The sequence below is a fragment of the Opisthorchis viverrini genome, assembly GCF_000715545.1.
Source record: "Opisthorchis viverrini unplaced genomic scaffold opera_v5_732, whole genome shotgun sequence".
NCBI lineage: Eukaryota > Metazoa > Platyhelminthes > Trematoda > Opisthorchiida > Opisthorchiidae > Opisthorchis > Opisthorchis viverrini.
Window position 1 is genome coordinate 26,546 of NW_008752403.1, and position 27,581 is coordinate 54,126.

The following is a 27,581-nucleotide window of genomic DNA, read 5'->3' on the forward strand; positions in this document are numbered from 1 at the left end:
TGGCGACCAGCGCTGACCAATGACCATCAGTGCATGGAGCAGTGTCTTTCGACAGCCTGAAGTGCGGCCTTGCACCAGTTTAACAGCATCTACCGGTGGGTACAACATTCTGAAAAATATCGGACTCGGCCGCACGTCCACTCTGTCGTTATCCGAGCAACTGCTTCATGCTTAATGAACACATTCCTACTGCAGTGAACAGACCGCTCTGTTTTTAAAACGCCCCGTCCCCTGGTTGTGCTCTTTCCCCAAGGGGGAAGTTAGTTAGTTCCAGCCCTCAGCTGCTTCCGCTTCGCAGAAGGTTGTAAGCACCTGGTTTTCTTGGTAACCTACTCAGAAAGGTCACCGAAAATTGTCTACTACGTCGTAAATAAAGTAAGGTTCCACGCAGCGCCTATGCTGCCTACCTCAGTATTCATATAATTATGCATACCCTCCCGAGCCATCAATGATAATGAGAACTGCGAGCTGTCCTTCGAGAGGATATTTAGGTATCTCACACGTAGAGCGGCTCACTAATGCGAATTACGAGCGAAAACACTAAAAGTGTAAAGCAGGAGGATCAGTCTTTAAATCAGTAGCCAACACGTACATCTGGTGGGGGTCAGAGACAAGTGTTGATTAGACAAACTAAGTGGCCTTAACAGCGTCCCGCGCTTAATTTGTGCCAGTTGTGCGAAAACAAAATCAAATATGGTCACCCGTACGATGAATAGCTGCCTTGAATAACGTATGCTGAGAAGTTTAAGTTGAACGAAAATGGAGAAAACTAAAATTAAGTGACTTTACCACACTATATGACGAACGACTCAACCCAAGACGGGGTAAGGAAGACCAGATGTGAAAAAACATCTTGTATAAAAAACACCGGCGATTTGAAGGTACTCTGTATCAATAAGTCACCTATCTGACAGGGGGGACAGTGCCTAGAAAGGGCGTCATGACAGATTCGGTTGGGAAGCCCACTAGTCAAAGATTTCATGAAGTTCATTTGCTTCAGCTTCGACTTTCATCACAGCCTGGTGACTGGCAACAAACTGTTCCAAATCCGAAGCGAGAGTGGACCACTGGGTGTGCAAAGTAGCGCTGTCAAAATAAGCGGATAGGGTGTAAGTTAGAGGTAATACGGGAAACCTAAGGAAAATAAGACACTTACACATAAAAGTAATCGCTATTGGTGTCGTAAGTTTGAAGGTGGTTAAAGTTTGAGGAAAAGAAGATAAACTCAAACACTTTTTCATAGCAAATTACAACCACGGAGAGCTCTATTGATCAAACCACTTACCGCGAACGGATCCATCGACTGATTCCAGCCAAGTATCTGGAAGGTTGTTCCACAAATCGAGCGTCCACGAGGAGTATGGCACCCCAATCATTCAGATGCCGAATACAGCGCCCTAAGGCCTGGTTGAGAGCACGATATGCCTGTGCATCGTACCATTCTGAACCCGTCAGTACACGAGTGATTCGTGGATTGGATAGTGGAGGCGTGGAAGAAGAAGCGTTCGTAGGTGAACCCATCTTGGGAGAAGTAGGTAAAGTGCCCGCGGATTTATTAGCACGATCGTTGAACTCGCGCTTCTGCTGGACCTATAAGAAGAGGATGACAGGATAAACTCCTATATCTCTACACAGTGTGCGCGGAATCACATTTCTAGCTCTTAGCAATGTATCGACTTTCGGTTTAGTCGCTGACTGTATTCAAAAACCGGCAGATTCGACTTGTTTCCCGAATTAGCAAACATTATCCTAGAGAATAACCACAATCAGTATGAAAACAAAGGGGATAAACTTTGAGCACAACATTTCATTTGGAATGAAGCGTATTCTACTGAAGATGAAAATGTGAAGTAAAAAAGAAACCAATTAGACTTCGACAAATAAACTCAATTGCGAATCTATTTGTTTTCCACCGGAGACTCAACGGAATCTCTAGTTTATGATATTATTCAACTGAGTGTGCTGCACAGTCTCATGTTTCAGTTGGTACGATGTTCGAGATATCGCAGTATATTTTTTTATAAAGGAAACTACTTATAAGGTAGCTGAAAACTCTTTGACAGCACTTTACTGGTTTCACTCATCATGTAGACGAAGTTCCCAAGTTTTCGTCAACCTGATGTTTTACTTGAATCCAAATTGAACTGATTTCGACAAATACACCCGTTTGCTAATCAATTTGGTTTTCATGGGTGTTATATCTATCTGCTGATTCCCGCTCCATTGTTTAGTGCCGGGAAAAGACTCACTGACAAGGAACACAACAGCTTTATTGCGAACAAGCGAATGCGAGTGCGCGAGTGTGAAAATACGACGGTCTCAAGCTATTTTATTGGAGAGGCATTGTCTGACCTTGGCCCAACGCTATCTCGCGCTTTCTGGCTTTGATACAAGGCTGTCACGCCCTGCGTATTGAGGAGGCGTTGTCTGTCTGATCAGCATCTAGTGCAGCTGAGGGTCTCAGTAAATTTCGGGCATCCATTGGTTACTTTCAGGAATCTGATCTTCCTGATGCCTCCCCCTTTTGATCTTCCGACGTAAGATTGTCGACGCGGATCAAGTTGTAAAGGTTTCACCTGTTTTTTAGCGCAATTGGTACGGCATCTTGGTTGCAGCAATGGGTGGTACATGTGATGCAGTGGCTATAGGTGCTGGTCTTGGGATATCAAAGGTTTCAAGCATCAGGTTGGGTCTTGTAGATGTTCTTCTGGCACCCAGTCAGCCGCTACTGATTGATATGTAGTTTCCATATCAATGACCAAACCTGGACGCTGTAAATCGCCTAACCGATTCTTTTGAGAACAACCCCATCTTCGGTGCCCGGGGAGGTAGTCCCTCACAAGCACAACGTTTCCAGGCCTGAACGATGGTTTCCCTCCTGTCGGTGATTGAAAACATGTAAGCGTTGGTAGGATAGCGTCATGGGTAGTCTCAACCGTCTGTTCATTATAACCTCTGCTGGAGAGCGACCGTCCGGAGACTGTGGATTAGGGGTTGCTCTATAGTTCATCAGGAACGTATCCAGCACTTATGTCGTGGTCCCCGCCGCTTTTGCTTTTGCCAAAGCACGTTTAAAAGTGTGAACGAACCGTTCAGCATGACCGTTGGATTGGGGGTGGAATGGTTGGGATGTACATGTGTGATGCCATGTCTTCGAACGAATTCGCTAAACTGATGGGATGTAGACTGAGTACTACAGTTTCTGGGATACCGAGTGCCGCAGTTTGGTGCTGTTCGCCATCGTTGTTGTCTCGAACATAATAAGGATTTCAGGCCACTTACTGAATGAACGGATAACGACGAGGAAGCTTTGTCCGTTAATTGGTTCGGCAAAATCCACATGGATGTGCGACCATAGTTCTTCTGGCTGTGGCGAAGTCGGTTTGGTAACCTCTAGGCAGCTGCGTAACGGGAACAACTCCGACATACCTGCTCCATTGCTCATCCATACCGAGCCAATAACATAGCTGCGAGCAAGGGCCTTCATGCGGCTTATACATGGATGTTCTTGTGGAACTGTGCTAGGACCCGGCGGTGAAGTTCGGTGGGAATGACGATTCGGTCACCAAAGAGAAGATAGACACTGAAAACAGATAATGAACTCCGGAGTTCCTCTGATGGACACGGTTGTTGGCTAGCTGGATTGGTGGTACTCCATTGCCTTCCGTAGTATGTTGTCATTTGTTGGTAGCATCTCGGACCGCGTCAAAAGTCACGGGTAGTTGGTTCATGGTCTCCAACACCACAGCACGGAATTCCGGTTTGACGGCAATGGTCGCTATGACGGTGCCTCCTGGTGCCAAGGAAGCAATGAAGCGCGTTAGCGCATCAGCCTGTCCAATTTTCTCGGTTGAAACATACTTTCTGGTGAAGTTGTAGCCCAGCAGAATCGTGACCCATCGTTTTATACGGTTGGCTGTGTAGACCGGGATACCTTTCTTGGAACCGAATATAGCCAGTAGTGGTTCGTGAAGTGTCGTCAGTAAAGCATTCTGTGGAAGTTTCTCATCCCAAAATGATGGCTAGCGCTTCTCTCTCAATCTGGCTGTAATTTCGTTCAACTGGAGCCAGCGACCTTGCAGCGTGAGCGGTCGCCTTTTAAGTGCCATCAGGGAATGTGTGAACAATGACTGTACCAACTCCATGGTTCGATCCGTCAGTTTTGAGAACTAAAGGTAGTTCAGGGTTGGAGTGTGTGATTGGAGGTTCGGACTGCAACGTCCTCCTCACTTCTTAGAGTGCAAGCTGACAATCGCGTGACTAATCCCGACGACATCCTTTGGTCAAAAGCTGGTTGAATCTCCCGTTTATGCTACTCTCCAACCAAATGTGTTGCAAAAAAGCCGCTTCACATTTTAGTTGGTGCAGTTTCTTTCTGTCAAAAAAAAACCGCTCAAAAAACAAATGCCGATAAATTAGCTCCGATCAGCAAAGAATACGGTCCCACAAGAGTGAGATGTGTTCGGCGGATGTACGACCACACCTGTTGATGATTTCAATCCTGTTTCAACCTGTTTCTCGTGTCAGCTGACTGAAGCGGTATAACTGATGGGGCCACTGGAAACTTCACTAGTAAGAACAGTCGCCCTTCCTAGGGAAGATCGGATCCGAAATAAGCCACATTTAGTTATTTTCATTAAGCACAGGTGTAGGGTCAATTTTCCGTGTGACGTCGTATCATAATAACTGATGTACCAACTTGGTTCAGGAAAAGTCATGGATATTCTAACAGCCTGGAAGCAGGGGTCGTTCGGTGTCGAGATGCCATGCCACCTGCAGGAAGCACGAGGGCTGAGATATCGCCGGGTTACCCGAGTCCAGATGGAAGTATTCGAGATGATGATGTTTAGTTCGAACCATGAACCATCCGGTCAGTAAGTTTGTGCCTTAGCCTCAAGACACATCGACCGGAAGCACGATGAGATATCGCCGGGTTACCCGAGTCCAGATGGAAGTATTCGAGATGATGATGTTTAGTTCGAACCATGAACCATCCGGTCAGTAAGTTTGTGCCTTAGCCTCAAGACACATCGACCCAAGAGGTGCTCGCACAGCTTAGAATATATCACTGCCCATTATAACTGCATATACCCTCATGAGTGCAAATGATGCGTTCTTAAGATGACCATTTCTGATGTGATAATCTCCTTGAACCGGTGAGACAGTGAGATACAAAACAAACATATTCGCAATACTGATTTAAAGCCTGTTAGGCTTCTGATTAGGGAAACCACAGGTGTTGAGGAGTCATAAGTCTGAATCACCCCGATAAAACTAGCAAAATGAACTGCTAGATTTCGGAAAAAGTTTTTGGCCCCAATTATTGCTTACTTGTGGGTTATTGAAGGCCGGATACGGAATACCCACGGCGATAACAAGTCGACCGTAGGCATCTGCAAAGTCTAAACCTTCACTGACCTTCCCACGACATACAGCCAATACCAAAGCCCCGGTAATCTGGGAGGAATGCGAATGGTACTGACTGGCAGCCGAGGATGTACTAATTGGGCGTCGTGGACTTCGTGACAGCGACATGACGGATTGATCGACAGCTGCATAAAATTCAGCTAGCCAAGAATCCAAACCGACCGAGGAACGTGGTTCCAGCATGACATGTTTGACCTTCCGTAGCTGAGAGAGAAGGTCCGTGGTCTGAAAACAAAATGAATAACTTTGAAAGTAGCTGAATCCACAATCTACGGGAATCTACATACGCGATTGTCCACAAGGAATACTGTTTTCGTTAACATCACCCAGCACCAGCCTGGACAATCTCACTGTACCTTTTCGAAAAGGAAATATTGATTTTTTTTATCGGATAGTAAGACCACACAAAAGGCACCAGACAACACAACCGTAAAATGCATACAAACCGTCGACAAATATGGGTGTATGGTGCTGACGGCAAAATGCTTCACCTGAAATCCGCCTACCATCACCTTTGAAGAAATTGAAGTAAGCAATAAGAAATACCATCCATGGTGTGTAAAGAAACGAAAGTTGAAGAAGAAATGAATGGACGGATAACTGTTTGAGACACTGTGACTTATGCCAGTTGCAACCATAATGGTAACAAAACTTCTATACATCCTTAGGAGTGTGGACTAAAAACGCCTCACAATCCACAGAAAAATGTCGGATAGAGTGATACCACCTACTGACCTAATGCTTCACCATAAATAGGTAGAGTCTCAATAGTAAGAGATCCATGAAAGTACCCGACGAAGGTGAATTTAGCGGACTTGAATGTATTCTCACAAGAAGAGTTATGTCGTTCCTGGTGGTCACAAATCAATAGTTGGGTAATGTCCAAAATACATAGAGCACACTTTGACCAGGAGTGTCCTCAGTCCGAAGGAATGGTTATCGAGAAACATCTAAGGACGATAAAGACATTTTACCTTGCAAAGTGTGGTGTATCCCCTCTAAAAACCTTTCCTCAGTTTATGAACATTTTCAGTGCAAGATCCCGGCAACGATAAACCGATAAAAATCGTGCATTTGGATTACCTTCACCATGAGAAACATCCAAACACAGTCAGCGTCATTCAGAACAATCCCAGTGTTAAACTGGTAGAGCAGACTTTGTGGTTGGTGGCAGGTTTTAGTACGCAACGACCGCTGAATGAACAGGATATCAGCACCTGACCCAGTTATGCCGGGCTGCCAGATAGACAGTTACCTTCTGAACGCAGTCTTCCAGGTGATAACGTCGACAGCTTTTTTGGTAGGACCTAGACAGAGTCATGCCAGAATCAAACACAACATTCTTTGGTAATACAGTGGAATATTGACCCATTACCAAAACCATCCTTTTTGTTCCAGTTTACTGAGCTCTGTTTAGTCACGAATGCACATTATGATAAGTGAGCCTCACCAAACGTTTTTTGGCGTCGTTCACATTTACAAATATCTAATTCCAAGCATAAACATACAAATAATATTAGCTATGGAGTACCAAAGGTATCGTGAGTTGTTGAGTGATAATCTCACTAGCTTGAATTGCAACAGTTGCTAATCAGTTTGAGCAAGGTAACGAGGTATATGATGAACCTATTAGCAACTAAAGAGAAACAAGCTGGCAGAGTCAAAGAGCAGAGGCAGTTAGGGTCGAAAATCACAGACACGTTGGTATTTGACCCGTCCTAGTAAATTAGACTAGGTGTTGACCTTACTCGAACAGTCGATTAGGTTGAAAAATTACCTAAAAATGAGACAAACAGCCATAGAGAAGTTTTTAAAGATAAATAGCCGTTCTAAAAAAGCCATTCTAGGAATGAACTAAGGTCGCCCCCTTCCACCTGCGAAGGAACTATTGATGCTGGTACGATAAGTATTCGCCCCCGAGAGATGATTTCGCCGTACTGGCCATCACAGTTGTCTGACAAACCCGCCTCAACAGACAACTTATAGCTTCTTTTGTAAGTGACCGGGTTCGATCATACAAAATAAGACAGCTTTCCGCCCTGACAGGCTCATTTGTGTTATGAGAGGTGCGAAGAAGTGTACCAGTGTTTCAACTCGAGGTGATAATTACCCAAGATTCGCTCAACAAGACTACCTGAAGAAACAATCAGTTACCTGTCAACGCAGAGATCAGCTTTTTCTAATCAGATTACTCATTTATATTTTGGATGACTCAAAATGGCAACACTTGTGATAAAGAGGTAGTTGGATCACAGGAAGCCCAGCTACTCAAAGGGATTTGCCTACACTGAGACACATCACGTTGGCGTAGACGGAAAGCATGCGCCCTCCCCGATTTATAATCGGACGGTTTGTCCACTGCAAATCGCGACATCCACGACTGTTTATAGCTTTGTGCGCATTGTGTACAACCAGTACTATTTATCCAATGGATTGTCAGTGTTAGTGAAACCCACCGGACGGTTGTAGTGGGGCAGACGAAGGCAAAATGTTGGCCAAACAATCGGATAACACATTTGACCTGGGATTGTTCCGATAGCACATTTTACAAGCAATTCGATAATTGGATGCACACAAGGTTAATAGTACTGTTGGTTTCGTCTCCTATCAGATGACAGCACATCTCAAAATACGTCCTTAGAATGATTTAGGAGACGATCGCTTCAAGGAAACATTCAATAAAATCTCGAAGAGATCATCCAGTTCATGGATCGGCCTCTTTTCAAGAGAAAATACCTTATCATTTCTTAGTTTTAGTTCTGGAGATTTGTGTGAATGTCTAGTCGAGATCAATCACGTAACAGTCTACTATGCAACGAATTATGCGTAAGATAGCACATCACTAGCTCGGAATGGAGTGCATGGATTGGAAGAGAGAAATGACACGTAATACAACGCAACAAGATACCCACTTTCCAGCGCTGAACCAACTTGTCTAGGAGACTGTAGGAAGGAAGGAAGCACAAGACACCGCCTGGTACCAGTCGACAGGCCTGAAGTAGAAGACTGCCCAGCTCGTCCTGAAAGCCGAATGTGTTTTGGTTTTGGAAGGTGGCACATAGACGAGTGCCCCCAGGACCGTGGGACAAAGTACTCACAAGCAGACGATCCTTGGGAATGACGTGAGCGGCTTCCAATCGAATAGGGAATGCCACACCCAGCTCTGCTTCTAGTGCTTCAAGCGGCGATAGGGTTCCACTCACCAGAATCAAGCAGCGGACCTCAGAGGCGAGATCGGAAAATACGACCGAAGGATTGAGGCACCAAAAATTGAGACTCAACTCACGGGCCTCCACATATCGCGACTAATACAGCAGGTGAGAAAAGACCAGGAACAAGTTCGTAAGGAAAACATTCGAAAGAATTTTATGCAGAATGCTGGCCAATATAGAGTATATGAAAATCATTCAGTTGTAGCATCCTTTCGGTGCCTAACTGCCATGCCAACAGGAAGCACGAAAGCTGAGAGTGCCACGTTGCCCAAGCCTAGACAGGGAAAGTCGAGAGGCAGAGGTCGGGTTCGAACCACGGACCTCCCGGTCAGTAAATTGGCGCTCTAACCAGAGTCATCTCGCCTCATATGATGAAAAGATAAATAAACACAAGGTTAATAACGACAACAGTCAATGTGAAACATAGCTACGCAGCTTTACTCCCCAATCTCGTACACGAAATCTGTCCCCCCGGTCTACGGAGACAAATTTGTCTCGAGAAATGTAACACTGAATGGATGAGCAGAATACCAAGAGGCCGAGGCGACTGTCAAATGCCCGCAATTTAACCTCTACTCCCAAGAGGGACTTAGGTAACCCGAACGTCACCCGGCGTAGCAATCGAGTCCTGATTAGCTATGGCTGGCCAATATTTTTGAACACCACGTTCGGCTTCATTGATGTGCACTCGAAATGACGACTGACAACTGAATACACAGTTTAAGTAAGTAGTCTTATGGTTTGTTTATATAACAGCTCAAAAGTGGTTGACAAGAGCTGAAACTCTTGATAAAAGCCCAACCATGTGGATGTTAAATCAGCCCTATTGGCTGAGCCATCACCATCACTGACAACAGATTCAGTGCCGAAGTGACCTACTTGACTAAGGATTATATTTCATTAGTGATGGATGGTGTGTAGAGTGACACAAGCTGAGACAGAAGCGCTACTAATGGGTCATATTCTACGGCTGTGAACATTTTAAAGCACCACGGGGTTTTCCCGGTAGACACCATTCTCCCGGGGGTTGCGCTTGAAAAATGTACCTCTTATACAACATGGACGTAAGACAGTTGGGTATCAACAGTAACTACCAACATATTAATTATTTCAAACTATTGCTGTTTCGAACTGAACAATGCGTACAAAAGCTATATTTGGGATCACGAGTTTTTCTGCTGGTAATGTGTCATTAGTTGGTCGGATGAGTTCACTGGTGGTTGGAAAAAAACGTTCAGCTGTAACACCCTTTCGGTGCCTAACTGCCATGCCACAAGAAGGAAGCACGACGGCTGGGATACTGCCAGGGTGCCCAAGCCTAGACAGGGGAAGTCGAGATGCAGAGTTCGGGTTTGAACAACAGACCTTCCGGTCAGTAAATTCGCGATCTAGCCACTTAGCCAACCCACTCCTTAGCCTTGATCAGGTGGCAGTTGGTCTGTTCGCCGAGCTTTGCAACTGGCTTGCAAACATTTCGCCACCATACGAGGGTACATCATAAGTCCACACCCCTAACTGCGCACGGATGATGTCACCTCGTATGGTGACGAGACATTTGCAAGTCAATTGCCAAGCTCGTCGAATGGACCAACAGGCACATGATCAATCTCCGCACACTCTAGCCAACCATGGCAGACACGCCTCCGAAATTTGATGGACAGCATTTCCCTGATTTTAACTTCATCCATTAATCATTATATATGATTATATTATATCCATGATATGATTATGCTAGTTGGTCGGATGAGTTCACTGGTGGTTGGAAAAAAACGTTCAGCTGTAACACCCTTTCGGTGCCTAACTGCCATGCCACAAGAAGGAAGCACGACGGCTGGGATACTGCCAGGGTGCCCAAGCCTAGACAGGGGAAGTCGAGATGCAGAGTTCGGGTTTGAACAACAGACCTTCCGGTCAGTAAATTCGCGATCTAGCCACTTAGCCAACCCACTCCTTAGCCTTGATCAGGTGGCAGTTGGTCTGTTCGCCGAGCTTTGCAACTGGCTTGCAAACATTTCGCCACCATACGAGGGTACATCATAAGTCCACACCCCTAACTGCGCACGGATGATGTCACCTCGTATGGTGACGAGACATTTGCAAGTCAGTCAATTGCCTCGTCGAATGGACCAACAGGCACATGATCAATCTCCGCACACTCTAGCCAACCATGGCAGACACGCCTCCGAAATTTGATGGACAGCATTTCCCTGATTTTAACTTCATCCATTAATCATTATATATGATTATATTATATCCATGATATGATTATGCCAGAGTGAGGACGAAGTAAGGGAACATTACCTTAGCAGACCTCTTGCTGAGCCACGAGTTCAACGAATTATCCTTTTCTGCCGAGGAATCAGTTGCTTGTCGCTCATAGTTGATTGTCTCCATTAGAACAAATCGGTAGTCAGCCAAATGTTTCGAATCATCTCTGTGAAAGGTAAGACATTCGCTATAGAAACATTCCGCTCTAGGGTCAAAGCTTATTACAGTAAAGCGATGCAAGCAAGGCGGTGAGCAAATGGCTATGCAGAAAACAACAGAATTTTTTTTCATAAAGGAAACTACTCACAGGGTTTCTGAAAACTCTTCGACAGCCCACGACAGGTTTCGCCCTTCTTGGGGCTAATCAGGTAGGTGCAGTCTCCGAGTTTCCGTCAACCTTATGTTCTACTTGAACCCAAATTGCACTGTTTTCGAGAAGTACACTAATTTGCAAATCAATTTGGTTTTCACGAAAGACTCAACTGAATCTCTCGTTTGTGATATTCTACAACTGAAAGTGCTGCACACAGGCCGCCTCATGTTTCAGTTGGCACGATATTCGAGATATCGCAGTATATTTTCAGTTGTAGAATACCATAAACGAGAGATTCAGTTGAGTCTCTCGTGAAAACCAAATTGATTTGCGAATGAATGCATTTCTCGAAAACAGAGATCTTTTCGACTCATCGCGGCTGTTCGTGATGTCTCAAACGTGTTGTGCATTAAAATATGTTGGCTGATGACATGTCTGACAAGTATCACGTTGAATGTTGGCCTATTTTTACGAGCTCCAAAACGAAGTAAAAGTTCCTTACCTGAACATGTAACGTAGGGCGACGAATAGTGCTTCAAACAAATGAAGACTGCTTGAGGCTAGCTTCGGTTGTTCAGTTCCCTCAGGACGGCCATTTCGATCTGTCCATTCAGTGCTGTCTGATGTGTACGCGGACAATTTGCGGTACGCCATCTCGGAAGACAACAAAGTATAAGATATGGAAAAACAAACTCAAGGTGGTTGGCAGTATGAGATTTGGAAAGTCCCAACTGAGATTTTGTCCTGTAAGTGAAGCTCTCTATGCTGAAAAGCCATGTATCTGTTTTATTATAATTGTGAATCAGTGGCAGTACGCATCTTACAAAATATCAAGGGGTTTCGAACTCGAGACCTCCAGGGTAGTGGTTCGAACAATGGACTTCATGAAGTTTCGTGAGATGCACACCGCTGATGATTTCGAATAAGGATGAAACAGCTGTACAGTGCAGTCTGCCTCCACTTACAGGAAATCTTATTTGAAAGCTCAAGGTCGTTGCAAAATGAAATCCAGTCACGATTGGTGAAATCAAGTAGATGAGGTACAACAAGAGTTTCGCGTAGTGGTAGTGGGAGCGGTAGTAGTAGCCGGCGCAACGAGTCATCTCCTCGTGGTACCGACTAGGTAGCCTGGACGTCAGTCTGGGTGAACCAAGAGTTCAGAAACTCCAGATAAGGCTAAACACAGGTTTCAATGTGCCGGTTACTTTGACAATGTACAATACCAATCATCTGGCGCCTTCGCAGCAGTTCCAACCAATATGCAGAAGGGACTCGTGGGACTCACGTGTGAGGAATGTTGCAAGTGCTGCAAACTGAATGCTGGCTTGGTAGCCCAAAGTCGAGTTCAGGTCCATGAAAGTGTTGAAACGAACGTGATTGCCCAGCTGGCCTGCGCCGTTGGTCCAGCCTTTTTCCGACAAAGATTGGTTTGAGTCAACACCACCGGCAGGAAACCCCACACAGCATAACGCAGATAAGCCTAGCCGAGTGAAGAATTCCGGTGTCAGTTGATCACAACAAGAGTCACAATCACTCTTGCGCCTGACTAACGATTTGTATCCGTCTTGTAACACACACAGCGCTGGTTGCAAGACTGGATCAGTATTTTTCTGGTCGATCGACCGTGAGCGTCAAAACCGAGTCAGTCATTCTTATCCGATGCTTTCACAATGGAGCTGGAGCCGTAGACTTCAACCTACCTCACTCCTGTTTGAATTTCTACATCGAGATGGTTGTTTGGAGGCCATATCGCTGTTACGCGCCCTGCTTCGTCATCTTCAGCGACTGCTTCTAACTTCAACTTGGCATGTGTTGACATCTCAAAAGCGTTCGATTCTGTTTCGCATGACAATATTGTCAGGTCTGCCAAAGCGTTTGGAGCAACGTGGACTCTAGTTCGAAACATGGCACAGTCCTATGAGAATGTAGTAGCAGTTTTCCCCAATTCCGAGGTTCACTGCCACAAAGGTGTGAGGCAATGGATGAGGTTTTTAGATGCCGCTACTAGGATACCTGTTCCGTGAAATCTTAATGGATGGATTTGCCTTCGCTGACGACTGAATCGTGTATGCAGAAAGTCAGACCCGCCTTAAAGAGAAGCTTGAGACTTCTGCGGTGGAGTTAAGAGGAGCTGGTATGAAAAGCAACACCCGGAGGACGAAAGCGATGTTTGGGGGACAGAGAACATCGGGCGACAGCAGTCTCAGTTGAACGATTTTGCTTCGACGAGGAACTCATCACTCCTCTGAGTCCAACAAACACGGTGACGTATTTGGGCAACATCCTTAATTCAAAGGGCAAGAGAGTCTGCAACCACCAACAGCAGCTGCTCAAACTTCTTCACGCGTGCCCCATTGAAGCCGTATCAAATAATGGAGATCACAAGGAACTACCTGATACAGAGGCTGACATATTCGCTCATGCTCGGTCAAGTCCACCGAAATATGCTCCAAAGGTTGGACAACTACATCAAGCAATCTAGTTGTGGCCAGGTACGTCTACCGAAAGACACCCCAGTCAGCTACATCCACGCCGTTAGACAACATGGGGGACTTGGTATCCAAAGTCTGAGTGCAACTATCCCGATGCAGCGGAGAGCGCGTACGGGGAAGCTCCTGTCTATTCAGTGCTGAGTACTGCGCAATGTGGTCAATGATTCAGTATTTGGTATGAGAGTTCGGAATTTCAGTCTTCCGACCCGAGTGCAAGGTGCATACGCACACACCAAGGAAGAGCTGGTGGCTGCTAGGGTCGTTAGTCTGCACAACAGCGTTGATGATCGCGGTTCACGAGAGTTAATGGCTTCGCCTCTGTGGTATCGATGGCTGTAGTTTCCAGAACGAGTGTTTCCCGGATATTTATCTGCGGTATCCAGCTTCGATGCAACCTGCTTAGAACGAGAGTTAGAAGCACCCGGCGTGGTCGTTTTAGCCACATGACCTTCTGTCGTGGAAACTGCGGCCAACGGGAGAGTTTACTGCATATTTTGCAGTCCTGCTGGATCACACATGATGGTAGATGTGCTCGTCATTATCGGGTTGCAAGGGAACTCGCGAGATGTCTCCATCGATCGAGTTACACCGTTTACTAGGAGCTGAAAGCATCTGTGTCAACGTTTTTCATCAAGCCTGATCTAATCACTGTTGGGAAGCACCGATCAACTGTGATAGAAGCACAGTCTCGGATGGGCGCGGAGTAGCCGTGTGGAATAATTAGAAGTATGGTGCTGATGAATGTTCCCTCACCATAATCTCAGCCCTACATGTAATCGATTGTGATGTACATTTTTTGGTCCACCAACCGATGATGGTTTCTTATCGAGGGATCTGCTTTCCTCAATCTGCCAGGATCTTACTGAACTGGGAATTCCCAGCCTCACAGTCAGTGACTTGTGTTTGCTTGCATTGTGGGCTCTCTGCGTACGTAGTACACTTTTATGCGTGGCACATGGAGTGTTCATCCTTACCATTGACTTCACACCTGACCCAGTATGACGGACACTTTGTGCCTGGTGTGAGAGTCTTATCTATACTGGCGCTTACCGCGTCTTGAAGAGCCTTCACTTTGTTTGTCCCTTCTTCGGTTACTGGTCTTTCCACGCGATTCTCTATATCAAACATTCTTACATGCGTTGGGATTCATCTTGTCCGACTGGAACTGTTGGTGACACGACTTCGAATGGGACGCTGCCCCTGCTTTATCTGATATTCTTCTGTAACCTTCCCATATCTATTGCTTGCATTTACCTTTTATGTTTGTGACCGTGCTCTTCAAAAATACACGATAATAGTATTGGTATTTTTGCGCACTATCAAAACCACAATTGAATATTTGAGTGGCTCAATACAACGTTCATGGTTATGCAGTTGGTTGTTGGTTTAGGTCAACCAAATGCAAGGACGGAGGGAGGTAGGGTAATCAGGACAAATCAAACTATGTCTATCGACGATCAACACGAATGGCGTTAGTGAGACCACGATTTTGATTGCCTAATAGCCTGCGAATCCCCACTTGACAGTTGCTAGCTTCTTTAGAAGGGGATACCTGTATTTGCAGTGAACAAGCGTGAAAACAACACAATTTACGGTAATCCGTAGTCTACCTATGTATCTAAGAGTGTAAAAGATTCGTTGCCTAGCAGTCTTGAAAAATGACCTACCTCCATTCTTGTAACTTTTTCTGGCCCCAGTCCGACAGTCGAAAGAATCCCTGATATTTCTTGACCAGTCCACACTTGGGTCGGTTGAGCAGACTCGCCAGCATGAACGAGGCGGGTGCGCGTAAGCTGCATTACTCGAAGCATGCCTTCCAGCTAATGCGGGTCAAAAAGGAAGAACCACTGAAAACGAACCGAACAACCACACAAATGATCCTAAAAGCATTATGGGAGCGCAACGATGTCTGCAGATGAAATTTCTACAGAATGGCCCTCGTAACGTCCTGAAACGCATTCTTTCAGTTCTAGGACCCTTTTCTTTCCAAGATATATGAAAAGTTCGTAGGGATGGATAACTGACTAAGACTAAAGCACCACAGACGTAATACACTACTCACAAGGTTGCTGAAAACTTTTCGACCGCCCACGATCGGTTTCACCCTTCTTTGAGCTTATCAGATAGGCACAGTTCCAGGTTCCCGTCAGCCTTGTGAGTAGTTTCCTTTATGAAAATATGCCGCAATATCTCGAATACCGTAACAACTGAAACATGAGGCTTTTGTGCAGCACATTCAGTCGAAGAATGTAATTAACGAGAGATTCAGTAGAGCCCCCCTGTGAAAACCAGATTGATAAATTTGTCGAAATCAGTCCAGTTTGGGTACAAGTTGAATATAAGGTTGGGAAAAACTCGAGGACTACATCTTCCTGATGAGCCCCACGAAGAGTGAAACCAGTTATGCGCTGTCGCAGTTTTCGGCGATCGACAGCTGCTCTCTTAACACACAAGACCATGAACCTGAAGGCGAGAAAATGACCTTTACAGTGGTCAGAGTTGTTTTTATTGAGGGAAGGGGGTCACTTCTGAATTCAGCGAGCGTCACGTGCCAACGCTATCAGTCATTCGAAGATTTCAAGAGAAACGTCCTTACAGCGCTCCAGGTGTTTTTCACCTTGAAACTAGCCATCGTAATAATCGCTCAGCTACAACCCCCTATTGGTGCCTACCTACCATGCCACCCGAAGGAAGTATGAGGGCTGGGATACTGCCAGGTTGCCAAGCCCAGACAGGGGAAGTCGAGAGGCAGAAGTCGTGTTCGAACCACGGACCTTCCGGTAAGTAATCAATCAAGCCAACAGAGCCGCAGCAGCTTAAGTGCTTGCTAATCGAGGGCTGAGGCTATATAGACTGGCAAAATCGATAGAATACCAAACCAGAGTTTCCCGTACGTGATTTCTCCAAAAAATGGAAGATTGATCTAAGCTTATATGAGCTTACCTGGGCTATCAAACAGCGGAATAAATTGTGATATGACAGCCCCTATATAGCGAGGGACTAGCTGAATGCGATCAGTGTCCAAAAGATGCTGAAAGCCGTAGCGTACGGCGTTCTGAGTCCATTGTCTTATAACAATTTATGCGAACAAATATAGCTTTCAAGGCAGCTGCAGAAACAGGGTTATTCCATGGGTTGACGATGACCTCGTGAATTTGCCCATGAGGCGTTACCTGAGCACTTTACTTCTCATTCATCTCCCCAGAAACCCAACATTTAAACCCACTTGTCCATTCGCTTGGTCCCTATATCGTCGCTGTCAGATGGCAAAACTGAGGCAAACATTTTTGTGAAAACCACGATAATAGTATTGGTATTTTTGCGCACTATCAAAACCACAATTGAATATTTGAGTGGCTCAATACAACGTTCATGGTTATGCAGTTGGTTGTTGGTTTAGGTCAACCAAATGCAAGGACGGAGGGAGGTAGGGTAATCAGGACAAATCAAACTATGTCTATCGACGATCAACACGAATGGCGTTAGTGAGACCACGATTTTGATTGCCTAATAGCCTGCGAATCCCCACTTGACAGTTGCTAGCTTCTTTAGAAGGGGATACCTGTATTTGCAGTGAACAAGCGTGAAAACAACACAATTTACGGTAATCCGTAGTCTACCTATGTATCTAAGAGTGTAAAAGATTCGTTGCCTAGCAGTCTTGAAAAATGACCTACCTCCATTCTTGTAACTTTTTCTGGCCCCAGTCCGACAGTCGAAAGAATCCCTGATATTTCTTGACCAGTCCACACTTGGGTCGGTTGAGCAGACTCGCCAGCATGAACGAGGCGGGTGCGCGTAAGCTGCATTACTCGAAGCATGCCTTCCAGCTAATGCGGGTCAAAAAGGAAGAACCACTGAAAACGAACCGAACAACCACACAAATGATCCTAAAAGCATTATGGGAGCGCAACGATGTCTGCAGATGAAATTTCTACAGAATGGCCCTCGTAACGTCCTGAAACGCATTCTTTCAGTTCTAGGACCCTTTTCTTTCCAAGATATATGAAAAGTTCGTAGGGATGGATAACTGACTAAGACTAAAGCACCACAGACGTAATACACTACTCACAAGGTTGCTGAAAACTTTTCGACCGCCCACGATCGGTTTCACCCTTCTTTGAGCTTATCAGATAGGCACAGTTCCAGGTTCCCGTCAGCCTTGTGAGTAGTTTCCTTTATGAAAATATGCCGCAATATCTCGAATACCGTAACAACTGAAACATGAGGCTTTTGTGCAGCACATTCAGTCGAAGAATGTAATTAACGAGAGATTCAGTAGAGCCCCCCTGTGAAAACCAGATTGATAAATTTGTCGAAATCAGTCCAGTTTGGGTACAAGTTGAATATAAGGTTGGGAAAAACTCGAGGACTACATCTTCCTGATGAGCCCCACGAAGAGTGAAACCAGTTATGCGCTGTCGCAGTTTTCGGCGATCGACAGCTGCTCTCTTAACACACAAGACCATGAACCTGAAGGCGAGAAAATGACCTTTACAGTGGTCAGAGTTGTTTTTATTGAGGGAAGGGGGTCACTTCTGAATTCAGCGAGCGTCACGTGCCAACGCTATCAGTCATTCGAAGATTTCAAGAGAAACGTCCTTACAGCGCTCCAGGTGTTTTTCACCTTGAAACTAGCCATCGTAATAATCGCTCAGCTACAACCCCCTATTGGTGCCTACCTACCATGCCACCCGAAGGAAGTATGAGGGCTGGGATACTGCCAGGTTGCCAAGCCCAGACAGGGGAAGTCGAGAGGCAGAAGTCGTGTTCGAACCACGGACCTTCCGGTAAGTAATCAATCAAGCCAACAGAGCCGCAGCAGCTTAAGTGCTTGCTAATCGAGGGCTGAGGCTATATAGACTGGCAAAATCGATAGAATACCAAACCAGAGTTTCCCGTACGTGATTTCTCCAAAAAATGGAAGATTGATCTAAGCTTATATGAGCTTACCTGGGCTATCAAACAGCGGAATAAATTGTGATATGACAGCCCCTATATAGCGAGGGACTAGCTGAATGCGATCAGTGTCCAAAAGATGCTGAAAGCCGTAGCGTACGGCGTTCTGAGTCCATTGTCTTATAACAATTTATGCGAACAAATATAGCTTTCAAGGCAGCTGCAGAAACAGGGTTATTCCATGGGTTGACGATGACCTCGTGAATTTGCCCATGAGGCGTTACCTGAGCACTTTACTTCTCATTCATCTCCCCAGAAACCCAACATTTAAACCCACTTGTCCATTCGCTTGGTCCCTATATCGTCGCTGTCAGATGGCAAAACTGAGGCAAACATTTTTGTGAAAACGAGTCATTTTCGTGCAAGGTCGACAGAAGCCATCACTATGGAAAAAGAGCAGTTTCGTACTCCACGTAGCCTCACCATTGTAATCAGATCCGTGCATGATTCAGGTTCAATGTTTTTCCGTACTGAAATGGAAGACAGATGCTCGAAAGTTGAAAGGACTTAATGAAGTACATAGATTTCCCAAATCATCCTTCGTGGTTATCAGCTGATGCTCCGTAATTTTGAAAGAAGCAGCCTCCCGCGAAGCGTCTTCGATATTATGCGCTTCGTCCAATATAACCACGTGACCCTTGAGATCTAAGTTGGTCTGAAATACGACATCGGTAACTTGCTGTTTGAAAACTTACAGCCGAGCGATTAATCGGATCCAACAAGTAACTGTATGGACAAAATACTATATCGGCTGTCTTAGCCAGCCTTCTGGAACAAAAATACGGGCAAGACGGGACCTGGAAAATGGAAGTGGAACATTCTGTTAAAAACAGTACAGTAAGTACAGCCCTTACCTGGGATAAGGATTCTACAAGGTCCTCTAAGTCCCATGGTCCTTTCGAGTCCAAACTATTTATGGTTCGAACCAAATCACTCTTTTTACGTGGCTGATCAAATTCACAAAATCCATTCTGTGGTCCAGGTTAGTTAACCCGTGGCATGAGTCGAAGCGAGGCTTACCAGCAACAAATTCTGGCAGGCTTCGGTGATACTTAAAGCCTTCTTAACTGCAGGATTGATACACGTGTGTTGGCGACTACTCAGTATGGTCATTCTGGAACACGTATTCGAAAAGCATAAAAAGCATACTTGGCCTTCCGATATTTCGTTTTACGGAGCTCGCGAACAATTTGGGCAATCTGCTTGTGCGTTCGTGTGCAGTAGTATACTTTGGGCAGAATGGACCTATGTGAAAGATAGGCGAACAATAATGCCAGGAACTCACTCTGAATCATTTCCCGCTTGATCAGACGCAGAAACCATGGAGAAGGGTTTCTCTCGGAGCAAAGTATCATCAACTGTTTGATGAAATGTAAATGTAGATGTAAGGTGGGCAAAGACCACATGGCAAAGTCGACACATTTATGATTTCAACCTAGTGCTGATCGAACTGACAAAATGAAAATACTGAGTATTTCTGTAAATTTAAGCAGACTCGGTGGACTGCGGCTGGTGATTGTGCTTGAGCGCATAAACAGAAGCAGTCCAAAGAAGGAATTACCAAACAGGCATGCACTCCAGTGAGGGATCCTACTGTGGTTGTCAATCGATAGGACGGAGTAGAAAGTTGCAACCAATGCTACCCACGAATTGTGGGGTCAGGGGTTTGCATGAAAAAGCAAAGTAATAGACGTAGCATAGATATCAGGCTGTTGCAATCAGACAATACACACCAGGAGGAATTTCCAAAATTCGCAGATGTGTTGATCCAGTACCATATACAAGTCATTGGAGCGACCATGGAACTACAAACTGAAGTGAAAATTTCGAGCAAAGCTGGAGCACTGCACAAAGTGCTCATAACTACAGGTGCAGGGGACAGGACAGTCGGTTCCAGCATAAAGTACGTGCCTTTCTTCCGTCAGATCTTATGGCACTGTCTTATCTCTGAAAACAGATGAATGGATAGAAACCAATGAAAAGCTTTGAATCATTTCCTCACACTATTTATGAGGACAGCATAGTTCATCCAAACTACACATCAAACTAGTAAATGATGCTTGACAGCAGGATAAGGCAATATGGAATAGATCAGACCGTTTGTGGACTTACTCTCAACTTCACCGTGTTGCTCAGAACGAAGTTGATCACAGTTATCTTCAGCGCAGTTGTTTAGTAATTCACACTAGAGTCGAACTCACTTGATCTATCCAGCTCGACATCGACTAGCGAAGCAAAAAAGTAATTAGTAGTGGTTTACTTTACCTATTCTCTTATTCAGCCAAGCGAGAGACGAGCAGAGCAGCGAAAGAGTTTTCCCCGTTCCCGTGGGAGACTCAATAAGGCAGTTCCTTCCAGATTCAAGTGCCTCGATTACCTATATACTGAAATTTCGAAACGAAACGGTTGACATACCCTGTTCATACAAGACAATTGGCAACCATAGGGCTTGTATGGAAAGGAAACGGGTATATTTTGAATGTGGAAATCCATTCATTTCAAAAAACGCCTCTAAAAGTAGAAAAAGTTTTAAGGAGTGATACGGTGAACCAAAATCCGAGGACTGTACAGCAAGCGAAAACCGTACCAATCTCGTTTACGCAACAAACTAGCGAAACTTCTTCCTTGGGAACACTCACGTGCAACAAAGGAAATGTCCTTTTCACAGCTCTGCAAGCAACCCTAGAAAATCAGGGTTGAGTACTTTTAATGTACAGATCAATAACAAGAGATTATTGCGATAACAAGCACACTGCTAGGTGCATCAATTTCGACTTGTCCCTTGAAACCTGCATTGATGTTTAGCACCCATGGAACAACTTCATACCTTGGGTAAGGGAACAACTTTTGGGGCATTTTTGTCCAAAATGCTTCTCAGCTGTGACAAGAATTTGTCCGTTCTGCTTGCCTGTAGCGCGACCAGGCGTCCGTTTTCTCCCGAAGAGTATGCGTCAGTAAATCAGTGAACATTTGGTTGGTAACGCGAGGTATACAACGATTTCGTGCGACTGTAAGGCTAAACTTCTTCGGTAATGTAACGGGATATGAGCAGCACAGGTGGGCCATTGGTTACGGATCCAATAGATAGCCTAAGTAAACGCAAGCACCGAAACCAACAGCGTACAGACAAGGTAACATCGGCTGGCAACCAGCTGTTTCCAACCGAGCTGCCAAACTCAGTAAGCAAACCAACGACTAAGTGGATTGTCAGCAAGCAGTATACGTAAGCCGCAGGGCGAAATATGTATAGGTATTACATTACGTAACCCATTAATTTCGACCACACTGCGATTGATTCGGTGCTTAGCGTTTCTCGACTTTTTCCACATCTTGAGGTTCATGTGATTCTTGAATCGTTTTGCGGAAGTCATCCACGCAGCCCGGTTCTGCTCTGGTCTTCTACTATGATGCGGTGTCTACCATGGTTGGTTACCCTGATTCATAGCTGATTTAGAGCAGACAACGTGCATTTCAGAACAGACTAGAATTTGTATAGGGGATATCACAATTGGATGCAAACTGCAATACGCCGATTAGTACGCTGTGGCATCATATTTCGTTTTTCGAAAAATGGGCTTTCCCCAGGATTTTGCCTTCAGTTTGTACTATGCCAACGCTGTATTTTGTCGTTCTCCACTTTACTCTTCTGACCACTGTCGTACATTAAGGTGACCAAGGGTCTCCCGAGTAGATAGTGCAGCCACTTCCTGGTGGATTCGATGACAGAAGGATTTTCCCCCGTAAGATTGAATGTCTTCGAGAAAAAGACCGCTAGTCGATGATTGTGAGATGCGGCTACAGCAACACCTGAGGCTCGTTATCGTCGACTGTAATTAGCATACCATTTTCTCGTTCGCTTTTTAGGTTCTCGAAGGCCCATTCGACGTCAGAAGGTAGAGGGAATATTTTACTTTGTCGGTTTGTTGATTTTTCGGAAAACGATGTCCAATGGGCATAATATGCAAACGTACGGATGACACGTTGCATTTCTGTGGTAGTACGCGGAGAAGGTGGCTGATGTCAGGTTCCATGCGTTTAGGGGCGGACCATATGATACCCTGTGAGACTTTATAACTTAGGAGGAGGATAACTTTTGAAGCAGTGATGGTCTTGTTATCACTTAGTGTAACTTCACACTTCCTCATAATTTTGAAAAACGATTGGAGTGAGGTAGTGTTCCTCTCAGGTAGTGCCACATTGTATACGTAGGCATGTGGGTTCTCGATTACATTGTTATTAGTTCTCTGAAAACATGCTACACTGTCTGTGACACCGAAGGGTATTCGGGGAAACTGAAAAATCCTGTAGAAGGCTTCTTGCATGCTCAGATCGGGACTTGATGGAAGACAGACAAGGGATTTAATTTACTTAAGACCTCATAGTGTGAAAGCGTCTCAGTCACTTCGTCCAGGCGTGACAGAGAGTAAGCGTCCAGCTGTGTGTCTATCCAGATTACCTGAGTGAACGTCTGGAGGTGTAGGCATCTCGGAATGATTGTGGTAAGCTAGCACTAAGTCCCTCCCCCGTCCACCTTTACTCTTTTCTTTACAATGAGGCTTTCAAATAAGTCATGGTTGTACAGCAGTGAAGCATCGGTGTTGAACACTGATGTCCAGCTGTGTGAACAGGCTGATCGTTTGGCTGTAGTCGACAACCGTCCAACGTTTGTGATTGACACTATTGGTGACGACTCGATCGTGCTTTGTTGCAAAAGTGATCAAATTTGACGCAAATGAATTCATCATCCGGAAGATCTCGGCTTGAATAATAATAATCGTTCAGCTGTAACAACCTTTCGGTGCATAGATCCATGTCACCCAAAGGAAGCACCAGGGCTGGGACCAAGCTAAGTGGCCCGAGTCTAGACAGGGGAGGTCGAGAGGCAGAGGTGGCAACGAGCTTTCAGCCTGAGACTAAGTCGGCGAAAATGATGGCAATTCGAAGTTTACTGCTTTAGTCCGCAGATGATGAACGCATTACGATCCCCGCCGAACGAAATTTTTATGTTGCCATGTAGACCCAGGAATTTATGCCCGAGTAGAGCGACGATGCAAAGGTTTCACATCACAAAAAACTTCAATTTATTGTATGATGTACCTCTGTTTCGGATGGAAACACAGGTGTAGCCGATCGTTCGACAGGATAATGATGGAGACGTCATTGTAGCGACTGAGGAAGTTGGATGAATTTTCCAAACATGTGGAACCAAGGAAACTACAAGAACTTCTTGTATCGACTAGAGAACGCAGAGCGATGTCAGGTAGGTAGATGCTGCTGCAACGATTGACGACGACAAAGTAAGCTTCATTGTACAATTTGTATGGAACTTCTTGGTATTTTTCGAACAGCACACGCGGTGGAGGTGACCGCGTTTACCGCAAATATTACAAATGACTTTGCGAGCGGGGCACTTTAAACGAGGATGTCTATCATAACCACACAAATGGCATGTTTGAACGGATATTACAGAATCATTAGGCGGATCGGCACGCGGTTCGGGGTTTTACGAGGTGGGCGGAATTGTAGAGCAGGATATGCGTTCAGCTGTAGCACCCATCCGGTGCCTAGCTGCCATGTCACCCGAAGGAAGTACGAGGGCTGGGATACTGCCAGGTTTTTGAAGCCTAGACAGGGGGAGTTGAGAAGCGGAGGTCGGATTCGAGCCACGGACCTTCCGGCAGTAAACTCGCGCTCTAAACACTTGGGCCATCTCGCCCCAAGACACAGATTCGTTGCTAACATATAATTGTGGCTGTTTGTGAACCAACCCGAGGGATCTAGCAAGTTGATATACTTGGTCTAGAGTGATTTCGCACGGTGCTATAAGTTTTTTGCGGGTGGAAGAGGCGCCAGGCCATTAATTATAGCGTCATGTGCATATTTATCTTGATGTTCAGATGCAGATACTGATTCAAACTCACATTATTTGGCCAATGATTGCAGTTTTCGTACAAACTGATCAATATCTTATCCATCCTCTTGCTTATATGTCTGCAGTAGGTGGTGTGCATTTATAAGTTTTTTGGGGTGGACGTGTAATTTTTGTAACTTTTCAACCGCAGATTCATAGTCAGTGTGGTCAGCGATGTGATCGTATACCAGTGGACCAAAAAAAGTGGATGAGAGTCTCAAGTTTGTCAGGGTTGGATGATTCAACAGGTTCCAGTTAAGTGCTGAAGGTACGAAACCAGCGATTCCAGCGTTTGGCTACATCTGCGGGGTTTGGGTCGGCGTCGAAGAACCGAGGTAGACAAGTAAAATGAGACGTTTACAATGCGTCCGACAACGAGTTAGAAGAGGGCCCGAGTTATCAAGAATAAACAATGCTTTACTTGTCTGAGAACAAGTGTGGATGACCTGAGGTTTACATACAATGGTTCAGTTCGAGTAAAGGTGATCATGATTATAGGTAGACAGCAATCACGATAGATATCAAGATATTCTTTGTGTAGCTCGGCGGTATCCAGTTGAGCTGCGTGAATCGTGCAAAACTCATCGAGTGGGATGTTTGTGATAGTGATCTGGATGACTGCTGTGGAACGGTGAAGAAATCTATGAACCGCCTTCCCGATTTCGCACGTACGCGTCAATGAGCACTGGATCACGTGACAATCAGCAGCTCTGCTTGTAGCAAGGGAAACTAAGCTAGTAACAAATGACTAGAATGGCACGCGCAGACCCATAAAACACCAAATAAAAGTGTAAGGATTGACGTACAGAGCTAGATCACAGAAACCACGGAAATAGAGAAAGTTTTGGTAGCGGAGAATAATTACATCCTGCTTCGCTGAGCCTGATCAACTGGTTCGAAGAGGACGGGTGTAAGTGAAACAACACCAGAAAAGTATGGGACCTCAAATCGTTTACAGTCTCGAATCGTTGACTGGCAACCTTTCAGAACAGTTCAGCTGGACCCCATCAACTCAACAAGTTGGAGAGAAAAATCAACCTGAGTGGAACGTCAACATCAATCTGCCAAAGGTAACAGAAGTACACTGTGCAGTCTCACTGCTTCAGTGCAACATATCACCTGATGCAGGTGGTTTGCATCTTGCTATCTTCAAAGAAAGTGGCGGGTCCGTCTTTGTTAACCTAATAACCCTACTCCAAACTATCTGCAATGAGATTAAACTTCCAAAATAAAGCAGCTCCCCATCGGTGATTTGAGTATACACCGCAACTTCGTGCGGTGTTCTGTTATTATCCTAAGGTTGATCCATCATTGTAAGAATCAGGCTCACGAGAATCAAACCAGTTTTCGCCCTGACTGGGGTTGCATAAATCATATCTTCACCTTGCGACAAGTGGTGGAACTGCGCAATCCCCTTACATCCAAGAATGGTTGTATTCGTCTTGAATCTGCATCACTCCGCTGACCGCCGGAAACTGTGGCGATGAAAGGCGTCTCTTATAAAGGCTCTATATGCCTGCTACCGTGTACGTACGCATGCCTACGACAAATCCTATCCCGAGTCTACCACATCACGTGGTGTCAGGCAAGGGAGCTCTCTATCGCCATTTTCCTTTAACTTCATAACTGATGTGATGCTTGAGTCCTCTTTACCAGTCTCTAACATCTCGGGGTCGAAAAAACCCCAGTTCGTGCGCTCATAGACATCCAGTAAGCCGACAATATTGTTCTTCTCGCATCAGACCCTTTAAAAATGCCAATTATTCTAAATAACCTAAACAGTTCGGTTGCACAGTTCAACATACGATTCGTTCCTGTAGTGTTAAGTGCTACTACAGAACAGGATGGGATAAAAACCCAGCCTCCCACTTACAGGTAAACCCACTGATGTGGTATATAAGTTGGTTTACCTGGGCAGCCACACAGGCTGTGATGGACTGGTAAAGATAAAACCACTCCCAGGATTGGGAAGACCAGTGCAGCACTTACCGCCCCGCGATGATTGTGGCACCGTGACATCGGCTTGATTCTCAAAAAATAGAGCTTAAAATACCGCAGTCCGACTTGTCCCACTATATGGATCAGATACGAGGCCTCATTGTGCTGAAAATCTTCGTATATGCTCTGAATTTGACATCCGGTGCCACCAAAGTATTGCGCGGAACGCGGTTGGTAACGCTGAGGTAATATATGTGATTTTGCGTGAAATTCAACCTTCTCTGATAGACCAACTGGTCAACTCCACAGGCCAAGCAGCTTAAACCATGTACTTCATATACAAATTTGCCTGGCCATTTATCGGATGAACAGAATCAGAGGGCGGTCAGTCCAAGACTTGGCAACACGACTGGTAAACTCAGTCGTGTTAATAACTGCCGCCTGTTGGGACGGAGACAGCGGGATGAAACAAACTAGTGGTCAGTGACCCTGACGCATATGGCTGTCTCACAATCAATGGCGCTCTGGTGTCAAAGCTGCTGCCTTCAGTGCACAACTCTCATTTCCTGCCATACCGGACAAACACATCCATTCGACGTCCTTGTAAAGATTGATCCATTACACCCAAAGCGTGTCTCAATTCCCTTGTCCTCGGTTAATGAAACCGTATAGCTGGAACCACTGCAATTCAGTGCAGTTTGAGCTAAAAAACCGAACCGAAATCCGCGTTGTACGCAGTACAATATATTCGCCTGAGGTCACGTGCTGTTTGCTTGTCTTGTCGGGGATTGCTTTTTACCACTCAGCCCTCTGGGAGAGGTCGCGCCGTGCATGCATTCGCTATAACTAAGTTGTTTACGGTAGCCGGATATTTCCGTCCACTCAAAAGGCTTTTCCTATGCTCACGGCGCTCCAACTTCCCCAAACACGCTGTGCACCGTAATCCGTCTTTCTTCGGCTTGTTTTGTAATAAAATCAACACCACGGTCCTACACCTCTCTCTGCTGAACTACTGGTCGGGTCGCGGAAGAAATATATACTGGGGTATACCTGCCACATTT

General features: G+C 45.4%; 1 protein-coding gene across 1 annotated transcript; it reads right to left on the minus strand.

Moving 5' to 3' along the window:
* Window positions 1–965: 965 nt before the first annotated feature.
* On the minus strand, window positions 966–21,048 carry T265_15689 (hypothetical protein; the record flags this gene model as incomplete). Its single annotated transcript, XM_009178947.1, has 18 exons — window positions 966–1,134; window positions 1,286–1,590; window positions 5,332–5,652; window positions 8,340–8,732; window positions 10,941–11,073; window positions 11,723–11,874; window positions 15,380–15,532; window positions 17,390–17,542; window positions 19,095–19,141; window positions 19,191–19,326; window positions 19,367–19,468; window positions 19,526–19,642; window positions 19,692–19,785; window positions 19,821–19,916; window positions 19,957–20,029; window positions 20,784–20,828; window positions 20,873–20,896; window positions 20,937–21,048. Coding segments are annotated over 18 exons (2,625 nt in total), but the record flags the coding sequence as incomplete, so codon positions are not given.
* Window positions 21,049–27,581: the final 6,533 nt, after the last annotated feature.